This window comes from Podarcis melisellensis, assembly GCF_964234715.1.
Source record: "Podarcis melisellensis genome assembly, chromosome: 9".
Classification (NCBI taxonomy): domain Eukaryota; kingdom Metazoa; phylum Chordata; class Lepidosauria; order Squamata; family Lacertidae; genus Podarcis; species Podarcis melisellensis.
In genome coordinates, this window is record NC_138541.1 from 75,708,440 (window position 1) to 75,722,443 (window position 14,004).

The 14,004-nt window shown below is 55.3% G+C and overlaps 1 protein-coding gene across 2 annotated transcripts; it reads left to right on the forward strand.

The window, feature by feature from the left end:
* Positions 1-3,755: 3,755 nt before the first annotated feature.
* NKX3-2 (NK3 homeobox 2) lies at positions 3,756-11,760 on the forward strand. Of its 2 annotated transcripts, XM_081926306.1 has the most exons (3): positions 3,756-5,895; positions 10,411-10,697; positions 11,165-11,760. In XM_081926306.1, the coding sequence occupies exons 1-3, from the start codon at positions 5,370-5,372 to the stop codon at positions 11,255-11,257; spliced, it is 906 nt and encodes a 301-aa protein (XP_081782432.1). In that variant the 5' UTR covers positions 3,756-5,369; the 3' UTR covers positions 11,258-11,760. The 2 variants fall into 2 exon arrangements, with proteins under 2 accessions (XP_081782432.1, XP_081782431.1); XM_081926305.1 differs by lacking the exon at positions 11,165-11,760 and having other exon boundaries at positions 10,411-11,043.
* Positions 11,761-14,004: the final 2,244 nt, after the last annotated feature.

A 14,004-nucleotide genomic window follows, 5' to 3' on the forward strand; every position in this document is an offset into this window, starting at 1 on the left:
GCAATCCTGTAAAGCGAAGGTTTTTTAATGTGTGATGTTTTGTTGTGTTTTCATAGGTGTCGGAAGCTGCCCAGAGTGGCTGGGGCATCCCAGTAAGATGCGTAGGGTATAAATACTAAAATTATCATTCTGGAATGGGACGTCCCTATTCTCATCGGGGAAACGTTGGAGGGTATGGAAATATATGAGGACGGACATAGATCAAGTGCTTCCTTACTTGCATGGGAATCAATTCATGCACAGCCAGAATTTTGTTGGGGGGGGTGCAGAACTTCAGTTAGCTATGTGCTTTTTTATTGACGGGGGGTTTGCAACGACCCCTCCCTGCCTCCCCTTAGCTATGCCCAGGCACTTCCGCCTGCCAGCCCTGCAGTTAGCGACCAGTGACCGGGAGGTGGGGAGACAGAGCTACCTTTTCACTCTACCTGCCGACTCAGGTAGCAAGGACTATTCTTAACCCACGGTCTGATCCCTTTCAGCCGGGCCCTCATCCCGCTTTAGATCTTCACAAAAAAGGAGAGGGGGAAATCTGATGGGAGATTTCCCCTCTCCCTTCAAGTCTAACTTGTGCAGCTGGATCCTTCCTATGCACCTTTACGCGGGAGTAAATCTCTCTGAAGTCAATGGGAGTCTCCAATGAAAAAAGTGCGAGTAGAGTGCAGCCTTAAATGCTCACGGCCACATGTCTCTCCTTCTCCCTTGCCAGGTGAGCATCCCTGGCTCAAAGAAAGAGGGGGCGAGTTGGAGGCGGACACCCAGGTCGGATCTAGCTTCCTTTTCCGTCCTCTAGCTATGAATTAGCATCCTGATAACAGCCCACTCCGAAGTCATGCTGGAGCAGCCAAATCCACAAGGTCAAAAACGGATACACCTCTGTGCGTCTCACTGGTCCATTTAGTTCAGTATTGTCTACAAACCAGGTGTGGGGAACGCTTTGGGCCGCCTGACGTTGCTGGACTACAACTCCTATCATCTGTGACCATTGGCCATGCTTGCTGAGGCTGATGGGAGTTGGAGTCCGGCAACAAATGACCGGCCAAAGGTCTGCACGGCACAAGTCTACACGAACTAGCAGCGGCTCTTTGGGGCTCCAGAGGAGTCTTCCCCACCCCTGGAGGTGCTGGGGGTTGGATTTGGGGGGACCTGCTCTATCGCTGAGCTGTGGAAGAAAGGCATCGCTGGAACTCCCTGCTCCTGATCCCGGGAAGCGATTTCTCCTTGCATTTAGCGAGTGTGATTTTGACATCAAAATTTTGGACACGCCAAAGCTAAAGCCTTGCGGATGGTGTTGGTTGCAAGGATAGAGCTGAGTCGGCGTTTAAGGTTGCAACGATGAACGCTTGCTAAGGAGGATGATTCCGGTTCACCAAACATTGGGAATCAGGAGTAGCCCTTGTTCTATTTGTTCTAGATCAGGCACCCCCAAACTCGGCCTTCCAGCTGCTTTGGGACTACAATTCCCATCATCCCTGACCACTGGTCCTGTTAGCTAGGAATGATGGGAGTTGTAGTCCCAAAGCATCTGTAGGGCCAAGTTTGGGGGTGCCTGTTCTAGATGTTGTATTTGATGAACCCAGCCCTGGGAACACGTGTGTGAGGAAGGGCGGGAGAGAAATTTGTTTATATATACCCCGCCTGATTGTTTTTTTTTTTAAAAAAAACCTCTTAAAGCGGTTTGCAAAAACGAAGGAAATCCATCCTGTTGCATTTCTTATATGGCTTTCTTTCGAATACAGATGAGCGTCTTCCCCCATTGAAATCAATGGGGATCCAGACGTGTTTGGCTCGCGTGTCTTTTTAGGCGAGTCTGGGCTGTCGTGGGTGCGACCTTGGGCTGGGCCCTCTCCACGGGGCAGCCCTGGATCTTCCTTCCCCCTCCCGACTTGGCCAACCAATGTGACCCGATCCGAGCGAGGCCCTCTTTTCACGGGAGCAAGTCCCCGCGTGCCCAGTGCCACGAAGCTTGGGGGGGGGAGCCATCTTCCTCTGTTGGATCTGCCCCGATGCCCCCTGCTCTTCACCCTCGATTTTATGTTGCTGGCAGGCAATGGCGGAGACGGGCGACTGGGCTGGTCATAAGAGAACAGGACCTGTTGGAAGGCGGCCTGCTTCCCCCAGCCAGGATCCAGGGGCCTCCGGGAAGCCCGCCAGCCGGACCCAGAGCCCCGCGGCCCCTTCGCGCGCTTTTCCTCAGCGACTGGCCTCGGGACTCAAAGGGCCCGAGGTCCGAGAGAGCGCTTCCCTTCTCCGGCCCTAAATCTCCCCGCAGGATCCGGCTTCACTGGGCGATCGAGGAGGATCCACTGGCGGCGACGGGAAGCTCCCCGCCCACCCACTCGCTCCGTACCCCTCCATCGCGGGACGGGGCCTCGCGCGCCTTTTCCCCTCAACAAAACACCAGAAGGAGCCCCGAACGCGCCGCCGCCTTCTCCTGTCAGGGCTGCGCCTCTCGAGCCTTGGGGCTGCCCTTTGGGGAACCTTCTCCTGCCCTGCAAGAGCCTTTCTGAGGCGACCATGCCCAGCGCGAGAGAGGAGCTTGGCCCGGGGGCCTGAGGCGGCCTCTTGGCCGAGGTGTTTCCGTTCCCTTTCGTGAGGCGGGCGGGCTCCGTCTCTTTCGGGGCCTGCGCCTCCTCACCTCAGAGAGTCAAGTCAAGGGCGGCTGAGGAGGGCGGGATGGCTCGGCCATCTCTTCCTCGCGGGTTTCAGTCGGGCCTTTGGGGCCAACTTCATGCTCATCCCCACCTTGTGGAGCTCTGAGCGAAACACCCACCCGCTTCTTCTGTAAAAAGCTTTGGCCGCTGTTGTCGTTCCAGCACCCTGAATAACTGGGTGCCCTCCGCAAACGGGGCCCGGGTCTTTGGGCGAGTTCCGAAGCCGCTGAGGCCCACCGAGAGGCGGCGGGCAGAGGACGAGGAAAAGGAGAGGCCTCCCTGCCCCTGCCGCCTCCAGCCGCCTGCCAGCCAGGCTTCTCCTCGCGGCCTCCCGCCTTCCCCGGCAGCCCGCGGCGACCTTCAGGCGACGGTTCGCTCTGCGGGGAAAGGGCGCGAAACCCGGTTGGTTAGGCTCCCCTCTTGTAATGCGCCCCGCCGACAAAATGGCGCCCCCGCCTCGCCCGGGAAGAAGAAGCGAGTGAAGCTGGGCCTCGGGCTCTGCTGCCCGCCTGCCCTTTCCTCGGGGCCGGGCTGCGCGGGCCCCTCACAAGGGCCGGACTCTTCGCTCCACGGGACCTTGGCCTCGCCCGGGTCCCGCCTGCAGCTCCCTCTTGAGCGGGAAGGAAAGGGCGCTTGGCGCCTCGCCTCTTGGAGGCCTCAGGATAGGCCACGAGGCCCGAAGGACGGCTCTGGAGTGGATCGCCTAAGATGGACGCGTATTTACACCCCTCGCCCTGTAGGATAGTGATCGCCTGCTCCCTGCCCTCCTTTCGATGGAGCCCCCCCATAGCATTTTTTTTGCTGCTGCTCGCACACACCAATGTCAAGCTGACCTCCAACTTTCCTTAGGCGTGCAGCATTTTGAAACCCCACAAAAGTCGCCCCCCCACCCCTGTCGCCCCTACTTTTTGCATTCTCCACCCCCCCCCCGGCTTTTATCGATTGTGCCTTCTTCCCCTGGGCCTCTTCCACCTCGATCTGTTTCCTGCACGTACACGCAGAGACCTCGCAAAAATGATTTTCCTTTGCAGATCTGTTTGCCTGCAACAAGCGCCGGGGAATGGTTGCACATTTTGGGAAATGTTGGGCAGCTGAAGCACCAGATCACTTTATTTCAACGCCTGGCTTTCTCGTAACGTGTACCCGACACACTTGGAAAGTTCTCTGAGAGTCGCCAAGCTGCCCCGGGTTGCGAATGGGAAACAGAAGAGCTGCGTCTCCAGGGAATGTAAAGAAGGAAAGCCATCGCCATACGTGCTACATTAAGAATTGTTGTTTTTTAATTGGTTTACAAGCTCTTATTACGAAAGCTCAGGTTCTGACTACTTTAGGGCACAACGCTGCCAGAGTCGAGCTCAAAGTTGCGTCCCGTTTCAGCCTGAGAAGTTGCTCTTTAGTTCCCCCATTGGAATCCGGATCACGCTCTAACTTTGTTGGCCTTTAAGGTACCGCAGGACTCTGGAGTTTTCAACGGCTTGCAGAAGACGCTTTCCATGCTTCCAGGAAGAAGGAAGAGCGAGATTTGTTACTTCTCTATTGGCCTTGTCATGAATTATCAATAATCAAAGACTCTCTTTGATTACTAATGATGCGTCCAGTTAATCATCTCTATAGTAATTTTTTTCTTTCACTGTGCTAACAGGGGCTTCTGATGCAACGAATGAATACCATGCTGGAAGGATCTATCTAGCATCTAGCACCTATCCATGATGGGGGAAATAGCTGTCGCAAAACTGATTAAAAATAATTCATCTTTGATATAACATCATCGCCACGACAAAACTGACCTCATCTGATAAAATTGCCTAACAGGAAAACATTTGAAGGCCCATCATCTCAATATCGAAGCACCTAACTGCATATCCGAGGTGGGATTATACAGAAATAACATTAAATCGACCATTTGAAAACTACACAGGGAGAGAAAATGTTTGCAACCTAGAAAAAATGTTGCACTCGACTGGAGGGGGAAATTAAACGGTTTCCATTAGTTTCTCCATGTTCGAGACAGATCTCGCCCCCTCCCCACCCGCCCCCCGCGCGCTATTGGTTCGTTTTGCAAAAGACGTTTCCCTCGGCGGAGTTTGACAGCCGGGTCCCTTCGCCGCTTACTCAGAAGTATGTCTCACTGAAGTTCAGCGAGTACAGGATCGTGAGCACAGCGAGCTGCAGTTAATAGTTTTCTCGCGGAGCGAAAGGCAGCGAAGCCACGGCGCGGAGGCTCGGCTGGGAAAGGGTTAACGGGCAGCGCTGGTCCGGGACCCCCAACTCGCGCCCAGATCGCTTTGCCTGGAAAAAATTAACAACTTCTTCGGGCTGCCGTGAGAGCCAATCAGGCGGCTCCCGGGGCAGAGCCCTGCCCAATGGGAAAGGCCGGCCCGGGAGCTGTCACTCACGGGAGAGGAATGACAGCTGGGCTCGCATGAAAAAGGCCGAGGAGGGGAGAGGAAAGAAACAGAGGTGGAGGGGGAACGACGGGGAGGGCCTGCCGAGGGGGGACCGGAGCGCGAGGAGCCGCGCCGAGCGGGCGCGAGCCCACCAGGCGGACCCGACGCCTGCCGGGCTCTTTATGGGAAGACTGCGCAGGACGCCCCGGGGCCCCGACGGCGCCGCCGCTGCTGCAGCCCGAGGAGAGGCGATGCGCTCGCCCAGCTGAAGGGAGGCTTCCCGCTGGAGAAGGCGCCCTAGGAGCGGGCGAGGGGCGGGGGCCGGAGACCGATGGCGGTGCGCAGCAGCAGCACCCCTGCCCCGACGCCCTTCTCCATCCAGGCCATCCTCAACAAAAAGGAAGAGCGGAGTGCGCGAGGCTTCCTGCAAGGCCGACTGCAGCCCCCGCCGCCCGCAGGGGGCGCCTCCGCCAGCCCCGACGTGGCGCCCGCCTGCTGCTGGAGGCTCTTCGGCGACGAAGCCGCGGCGCTGGCCGCGGCGCTGCAGCAGCACCAGCCTGCCTCCGCCTTGGCCCCCGCGGCTTCCAGGGCTCCCGGACTCGCCGTCTGGGACTCCGACTCGGTCCTGAGCGAGGAGCCAGAGGGCGACAAGGAGGAGGACGACGACGACGAAGAGGACGACGACGAGGACGGCAGCAAATCGCCCGCGGCCTCCCGGAGGCCACGAGAAGGGCAGTCCTCTGGTTCCGGCGCCCGGTCGCTGTCGGAGGGCTCGGGCAGGGAGCCGCCGGGACAGGAGCTCCAGGAACGGTCCCCAGAGGGTCTCAGCGACATTGAGCTCTCAGCCCGAATCTCAGGTACGCAGAGATTACGCGGGAGTCCCAGGGTGGAGTTTGCGCTTTTGAAATCCGGATTAAAATGGCCAACCCAAGGCGCTTTGCTCGCAGGAGCTGATTCCCGGAAATGCCAGTTCCGCGGCACCTATTAAGCACGAATTGGAATTGCAGGGCAGGGGCGGGGGGGGGGGGAGAATATCCACCCTAAATCATCGCGTGTTAACACAGAGAAACACGCACCCTCCGTGCGCCAAAGGAACGAATCTGCCCCACTGATCTGGAGACGCCAGTTAGCCTGTTAGGGCCGCTTTAGAGTTCCACTTTGAGCGAGAAGATCCCTGCCCTAGGAAACATGCTGTAGGGGGAACGATCCAACTACTATTTTAACGCTGCAGTCCTTTGCACACTTACACCTAGATCTAAGGCCCACTGCAGTGCACTTAGACTTGGTCCCGAACGCACGCGCGTAAGAGTGCGCTGTTCGTCCGAATGGAGACGAATGGGAAGGAGAATTTAGCACTACTGACTGCGTCTCGCTCTCTCCTGCTGCTCATGGTGGACAAACTCGGGCTGAGGCCACAGAATTCTGGACCCTTCCAGCTTGCGGCCCAGGGAGTCGTGTTTTTTAATGGTTTCTCCATAAAAAGCGCCGTGCATGTCCTCAATCGGCGCGTAGAAGGTTTTACTGTAGCTCTCGTCCCGAAGGCTTAAGTGTATTTTACGATTGCCTTTGTTTAAATAGTGCATCTCAACGTTACAAGCAGAGTCTATTGATGTTCAAGGCCACAACTTCCCTCCGCCCAAAAGAGAAAGAACTCTTTTAAAATATTAATTAAATGGGTCACGATCTTCAGGTCTCGCACCTTGCTACATTTTAAATGGAACCTTTCAGCGCCTTGGTTATTCAAAGCTTAGGGCCCATGCAAAGCCAGTTGCTTTTAAAACACTGGAGCATAAAGTTGCAGCTTATTTATTTCTGTTTTTGCTTTGCCCGTGTGTCTTGCAGTCCTGCAAAGACACAGGCGCACACCAGCCTTGTAGTAATCTCCACTAAAATTACGGTTATGCGGACCCTTATAATCCCATCTTCCCGAACTCTACTCCCAACTTTATTATATAGAAATCTGTTTCTTTTTAATCCATAGTATTTCACTTAATTCGTCTACAGCACAACCCTAGGCAGAAATCCTAGACAGAAATGGCTTCCGTTCAGTTCAGTGGGGTTAAGCGGGTACAGATAAGGCTGCAGGCTAGACAGTGAGTCCATCACCCGCTGTTACTCCCAGTCCCCGCTCGCCATATTCTGTAGGCCCCGGACTTGGAGGCAGGCTGCGTGCAGGCCCTCCGTCCCAGAGAGCAACTGGCCTAGAGCCTCTTAGACTTTCGCTTGAAAACGGCGACTCTCCTCGTTTCCTCAACCCCGAGGCGGCTCCTCTGGACGCAGACTTCGGGATGCGATCCAAAAGGATGCGAATTTGGTGGCAAAATCCGGGGCGGGGAGTCCCGCTGCCTGGTACCCACTTACATGGCGACCCGGTTCCTCGTCCACGTGCCAGGGAGGGGCCGTGCTATAGGGCGCCTTGCCTGCGGGGAGAAGCAGCATCTTCGGGGCAGAGCCATTACCGAGAGCCGCACCCCCCCCCCCAAAAAAGAAGAAGTCAATTTGTTCCTTCCGGCCTACTCCGGAAACCATGCAGAGGGCTGTTTTACTCCAGGGAGTTTCCCAGCCTTCAGGGGCGCTTGTTCGCCTGGTGGCCATTGCGGAAGAACCAAGGCTGGCAGGCCGGGCGAGGTCTGGGAGCAAAAAGACCCGGGGGAATGGACGTCCAGGAACGGAGAAGAAGCAAGTTTATTTCAGCCTCGAGGGCGGGAATAATAGCCCTGAAAACAAGAGCAGTAGCCCCGCGATCCAGCCCAAGCTGCGGGCTTTCGAGCCTAGTCAGTTCTTAAGCAGAGTTGCGCGCATACTTCAGACTTTTGCGTGGAACTCCTGCGCTTAACTTCGCCGCCTTAAGTCCCGAATTTTTGTTTTCGTTTTTTTAATGTAAGCTTTGAGGTGCAGCTTTCATAAGGCAGGATCGTGCCTCTGAATGAGGATCCATTTCCACGGGGAGAAGGGGAGAGCAGCTGCCGCCGTAGTGGGAGAGCAAGCAAGTGATACTTATTTGCGGGAGGCGGCTAAAATCTCTTTTCAGTTGCACGGTTCCAGGATTTCCAGTCACGTGAGCCGAATTAAATTTCATGTAAGGAATATTTTGGCCGGTCCGATCCACAACCTCATTAAACCCTACGTAGTACAGTACTGAGCACGATTTTAAGATCAACGGAGCTCTAAATACTTCGGTTAATCCGAATTGAGACTCGCAAGGTCAACCAAAACAATAATTCAGCTGCAGCCATTGAAACGGCTTGTGTACTTTGCTCTCTGTCCTGCGGACGAGCCCACTAGTGCTGCTTACTCCCGTGTAAAACACAGACGCAGATCCTCCTAAATGCTTCTAGGCCCACCGCCGTTGCTTCGTTTTGGGTTTTCACGCCTGTGGCCGGATGTGGCGTGGCCTTGAGTGGGCTCGGCTCTCCGAAGCCTTTCCCTGCCTGGTTTGCCAACTGGGATCGCCTGCCGGATCGCCGGGACTGGGGCTTCCCTCCTAACTCCGCAAAGGTCCAGCTGCCGACTTTCATGCGTGAGTGAAAGAGAAAGGCTTTCGCCGCCCTGCACTGAACTCGATGGGTGTGTGTGTGGGGGGGTGACCTCTATTTGGCGCTGTGCTGTAGGTGGAGCCCGTCCACCCCAGCCCCGTTTTGAGTGCAGGGGCGGAGGACAGGTATCTCACTGAGACGGGAATCAGGTGTCCCCTGGGAGGGACGGGCCATTTTGGTTTGGTCCCCCTCCCCGGGATTCCCGAAGGAGGCCTTCCTCCTTCCCTCCCCTCCTCCTGACTTTGCAGGCTCGCGGTCGGACTGCAGGAGCTTCCATCCAAACTCCAGAGGCAGCACTAGATAGAACGATGGGCGCGGGGGGGGGCACAGAAAGAACAAAGTATATGTCTAGGTGTGAAGTTGCATCCCATATGTTAGGATCTCAAAGAAAAATAACTGCTTATTAATGACAAGACTCCAGCAATTGGGCGGGGGGCGAGTTTTTTTGGAGGTAGGGGAGGCGGCAGGGATGCATAGCCTCTGCCCGCCAGTTCTGCCCCTTCAAACGACGTCTGGTTCCGAGGTCTGCCTCCTTCCTGGATGAGCCAGGGACCCGGCCCAACTCCCGCTTTTTGACGACAAAGCAAACGCGGCTTGCCAGTTTGTGGCAAAACAAATTAAAATGCCGTCCGAACAGCGAAAAAAGGCAATCCAGCATAGACGATAATGCGCTCGGCCAGAAAGCGTGTCTGCGGCGCAATAGTCTCGCGAGCGGGTTCCCAAAGCCCCTCTGCGAGGTCGTGGGCCCCTTCGAGGTCCTTGTTCCAGCCCCGTCCAGCCTTCCTCCAGCCACTCTGCTGAGGGCCTCGTGACCGGCAGGCCAATCACCTCCGACACGTTCCCGTTGCCCTCGGTGGGAAGGGAAGAGCCCCAAGCGAGTCCCGCCAGGCTTCCCCCGAAGCGCCTGGTCTGGCGGTGCTCCGCTTGGATCCTTATATAGGCTTGGGTGGTCTGTCGAAATGCCACGGGGTTTAATCCCAGGCCGAGTGAGTCTCGTATAGGGCGCTCGCCTTAGGCTCTTTTCCCAAATGAAAGCCTGTTCGCTGAAAGCGGAAAGGGAGCCCCTGTCCGGAGACCGCCGCCCGCCTGCAACAGCCTTGCGTCCAGGCGGGCTTGTTTCTAAGCAAGTCTCTCGGGGTCAAGGGACGCAAGCTGTTTGAAATGGCATTTCTCCCTCTATTTACTGGGGTGCTGACAACCGACTGTGGTTTACGACGGCGGGCGGCCTTTGATCCGAATCGTGTTTCTTTCAGAGTCAAGCGTAATGTGGGATCCGAGGCGGGAAGGGTGGCCGCGAACCACAAAACACAGTCCTGGGCGTTGGGTGTTTCGAATGTCGCTCCGTCGCTCGTCCTAAGCAGAGGTGCCAGCGAAGGGGCGACGTGGAGGCTCACCTCGAGCTCACTTCGAATCAAACGGACTCTCCTACATTTCTGGCCAACTCTGGTTCCAAACCCGGGTTACTATTGTGATTTACTCTCGAATGAGACTGGGTCACTGCGTGGGCATTTCAAAGGCACAATGAAGAGGATTGGGTTGAGATGTGCAAGTTAAAAATGTGTGTGTGTGTTTCCGCGTGACACACAAACGCGATAAATTTGCTTTTCTCTGCCTCTCTCTGACCAACACCCCACCCCTTTGTGCCTCTCCAAATCCGAAACGTCGCCCCTGCGCCGGGTACTGTACTGCCAATGGGTGCGAACCTTTGAAAAGACGACAGTGGGATCCCCGCCGTGTGCGCTCCGGTTTGAGTCGGGTGTGGGTGGCGAGGGCATTTTGGGGGGTCCCGCCTCTTCTGATTCTGGATTGTTTGTGCCTCCACCCTGTTTCCCTCAGATCGCAGCCATCCTGACGAGCTTGAGGAAGAGCAGAGCAACAACAGAGGTGGCGGTAAGAGCTCCAAGGCCCCGTCGGAGGAAGACGAGGCGGCGGCGGCGGCTGGGTCCGGCTCGGCCCCGATGGCCGCTTCGACGGCAGCTCCGAAGCCGCGAAAGAAGCGCTCCCGGGCGGCTTTTTCCCACGCGCAAGTCTTCGAGCTGGAGCGACGCTTCAACCACCAGCGCTACCTGTCCGGGCCCGAGCGCGCCGACCTGGCCGCGTCGCTCAAGCTCACCGAGACGCAGGTGAAGATCTGGTTCCAGAACCGGCGCTACAAGACCAAGCGGCGCCAGCTGGCCGCGGATCTGCTGTCCTCGGCGCCGGCCGCCAAGAAAGTGGCTGTCAAGGTGCTAGTCCGGGATGACCAAAGGCAGTATCACCCGGGCGAGGTCCTCCGGCCGCCGCCCCTCCTCTCTCTCCAGCCATCCTACTATTACCCCTATTATTGCCTACCCGGCTGGGCTCTCTCCGCCTGCGCCGCGGCCGCCGGGGCCACGCAGTGACCCACGCAGTGACTCCCTGCCCTCGATCCAGGCTGGATTAAGAGCCGTGGCTTCGGACTAAGGCAAATGGACGAGACCGGGAGGGCGGGTGGGCAGGCGGGGGGCGGGGAGCAGGGGCAGAGGAGAACTGCGCCCTGACCCGCTGTCTCTGAACCCCAAAGAACATCATTCTTTCATCTGCCCCTCCCCCATGTCTTTTGGTCTTCCAGCGAAACTCCAGTGGAGCCTCCCCGACGGGGCTGGATGAATGTAAGGCAGCCTCCGCTCCACCCTTCCCTTTCTTCGAGGCGGCAAAAGGGTGAGATTTTGCCCAACACGCACCCCAGAACAGCGCAAATAAATCCAAACCTATTGTATGCCTCGGCGCAACCCCGCCGGAAGTTCTCCGGCGCGAACTGGCCCCCTTGGGCAACGGAGGAGCCGCCGCCAGTGAGTCCCCGCTGCCCATTCACTTCCATGGGCCTTGCGCTGGGTAACTTTCCGCTGGATCGCGCCCGGGTTCTTCGAGGCGATGATGGAGAGGATTTGGGAGAGTTGATATTTTAGCACTTTGCGGTTGTATTAAATTGTTGTTATTATGATAATTATTTTTATATTCAATGTGAATATTTTAGTCGGGCCTGAGGGGGTGGGGTGGGAACCCTCTAAAGGGAGTTTCAATACTATTCAGTGTCTTCTCTGTCTCTTCGCTGTCTCAGTTTCCCAGCAAACCTCGCTGTCATTCTCTCTGGTGGACGCCTGCATATTTGTGAATATTTGTTTGTTAATCCGTTCCCCTGTACCTATTATTTTTTTAATTTATAAAGTTCAGTTTAACTCCTGACTACTGTCTCCTTTTTCTACGGCTGGCCTTGATTCTCAGGCCCAGTTTAGTCGGACTTACCACCGAGTAAAATTAGTTAGAGGACCCTTTCCTGGGTGAATTCTGCTCGGTGTGATTCCTGTAAACGAAAAGTAACTTGACTTTATATGGGGGGGGGGGGGTTAGCCCTGCTATGAATATAGTGGAACCTGTTTCCGAGTAAAAATAATAGTTTCCGGCTTCACTTTCCTTGTCTCGGAAGCAAACGTGTTCAATTTTGGATCGCTAAGAAGTTCGGCCCATGACAATGTGGCCTTTAGCCCGTATCTGCTTGAAAGCTAATCTGTAGGTGCTCAACGAAGTTTGTTTCGGGTCCATTAGGTGTAGAATCCTACCTGCCTTTCCCCACAGTGAAGTTCGTCTTTCCTGGGTTGTGGACCATTCAACTGAATGCCTCCACATCGCCTGCCGCTGTGACTCCATTTCCATTCTCCATAGCAAAGTCAACGGCAGTGCCAATCTCTTCATACACGAGGTCTGTATTTTCAAGGCCCACCCTACTTCTGTGAGGGCACTGTGTGTGTGTGTGTGTGTGTGTGTTCTGTTTTAAATGTGCTCTGCTTTAACTGTTTTTAATTCTAAAATTTAAATCGTTGTAACCCTCCCTGGCATCTGCTGGTGAAGGGCGGGCAATCAATTTAATAATAATCTTAATCCATTCCCTGCAAACCTTTGGGTAAGAGCACTTATGAAAAGGGGATGGGCTGCCCAAGCCTCTGCGCATCCTTGCTTTTGAAACCAGGTGTCGCCCTCAAGGTTTCTTGCATGTAGAGATAGCGAGATTTTATATACAGCACAGCTTTAGATTCCTAAGCTGCTTCCTCTTCCTCCCACTGCACACACACACAGACACGAATGGGCTGCGTTTCTCCCGAGGTTAACTAGCTGTGAAAGGTTTCTTTTCGCATCTCGGCTCACAATAGCTAAAGGAGTCGCGAGAAAATGGGCAGACTCCGATCGAGGACGCAACGCACGTCTACACAAATAGCTGGGTGAAGGAAATGTGTCCTATGGACACCTGAGAGAACTTGGGCTTGAGATCAACTGAGCAACTGGGGCCAAAGGGCAGCTATTTGGGTTTTGCCTATTAGCTTCGGCGAAGCGCCGAGGTGTCCCACACGTTGGCCCAGCAGGGGCTAACCTAGGGGGGCTTGATGAGGAATTCATGGCCATTTAAACAGTGAAGCGATTCTTTCTTTCTTGGTGGTGGAAGCCCTTTGACAAGCAAGCGCCTTGATTGGATGCTGCTTCTCTTAGCACAAGGGGATGTATTAATAAGTACCTAACAAGTACCATCCTCTGTGGGTACGTGTGGGCGTAGGTGTGCCATTCCCTCCCCCCGTGTGTGTGTGTACACACCCAGCCACCGTGTGTGTGTGTACACACCCCTTGAAGAGTCACTTGGTGGGAAGCTTCCAGCTTTTGAACGAGTCTCCCTCCAAGTTCCTGCTCCGGCCCCATCAATGCTGAGTTTCTCTCCTCCAAAATTAAGCACCAGGGGAATGCATTTGCGGGGAGAGCGCGGCCGGCTCGCGCAGAGGGATTGTTGTGCCCGCAACTGAGCCGGTGATCGGACGGTTTCGTTGCGCGCGAAGGCGCCCATGACAGAGCCCTGGGTGTCTCCAACCCCAGGGCGTCAGACTTCGGAGCATAAGGATTCCCACTGCCATTTATCACAAGAGGTTTCAGATCCACCAGATCTCCGCAAGAGCGGACTTCACCCCTTACCTTCTTGGTCCAAAATCCTTAGGGCTGCAAGCTTTAAGTGGGAAAATAACCAGCTAGCTGCGCAATCCTATGCGTGTTTCCTCGGAAGAAACTCCTATTGAGTTTATGGTTCCAGTCCTAATTCCTGCGCTCACTGAATGCGGATAAATCCCCTTGAGCTCGGTGTGGATTACTTAGCCGAACATACACGAGGGATTAGGCCAGAAAGCTGTATCTGATTTATCGAGGAGAGATGGGTTTAATCGCAGAAGGGAATTTCAATCCGTGGTGCTGCGAGTTAAGGGCAGGAATGTTGGTTTTTCAAGCTATGTTTCGCCCGAAGTATTGGTGGCTTATAAGGAATGGGACGGGAAAAGTAAATAATATTTTAACCAGTTAGAGGCAACTTTGTTGATTATATCCTCAGTTATATTGCAATTCCTCTAATACATCAGAAAGGTACCTACTTTGAGCTTTTGG

Coding starts and splice junctions, on each gene's coding strand:
- NKX3-2 (XM_081926305.1), top strand. CDS start 5,370: ATGGCGGTGCGCAGCAGCAGCACCCCTGCCCCGACGCCCTTCTCCATC. Junction 5,896..10,410: donor GCTCTCAGCCCGAATCTCAG/GTACGCAGAGAT, acceptor TGTTTCCCTCAG/ATCGCAGCCATCCTGACGAG.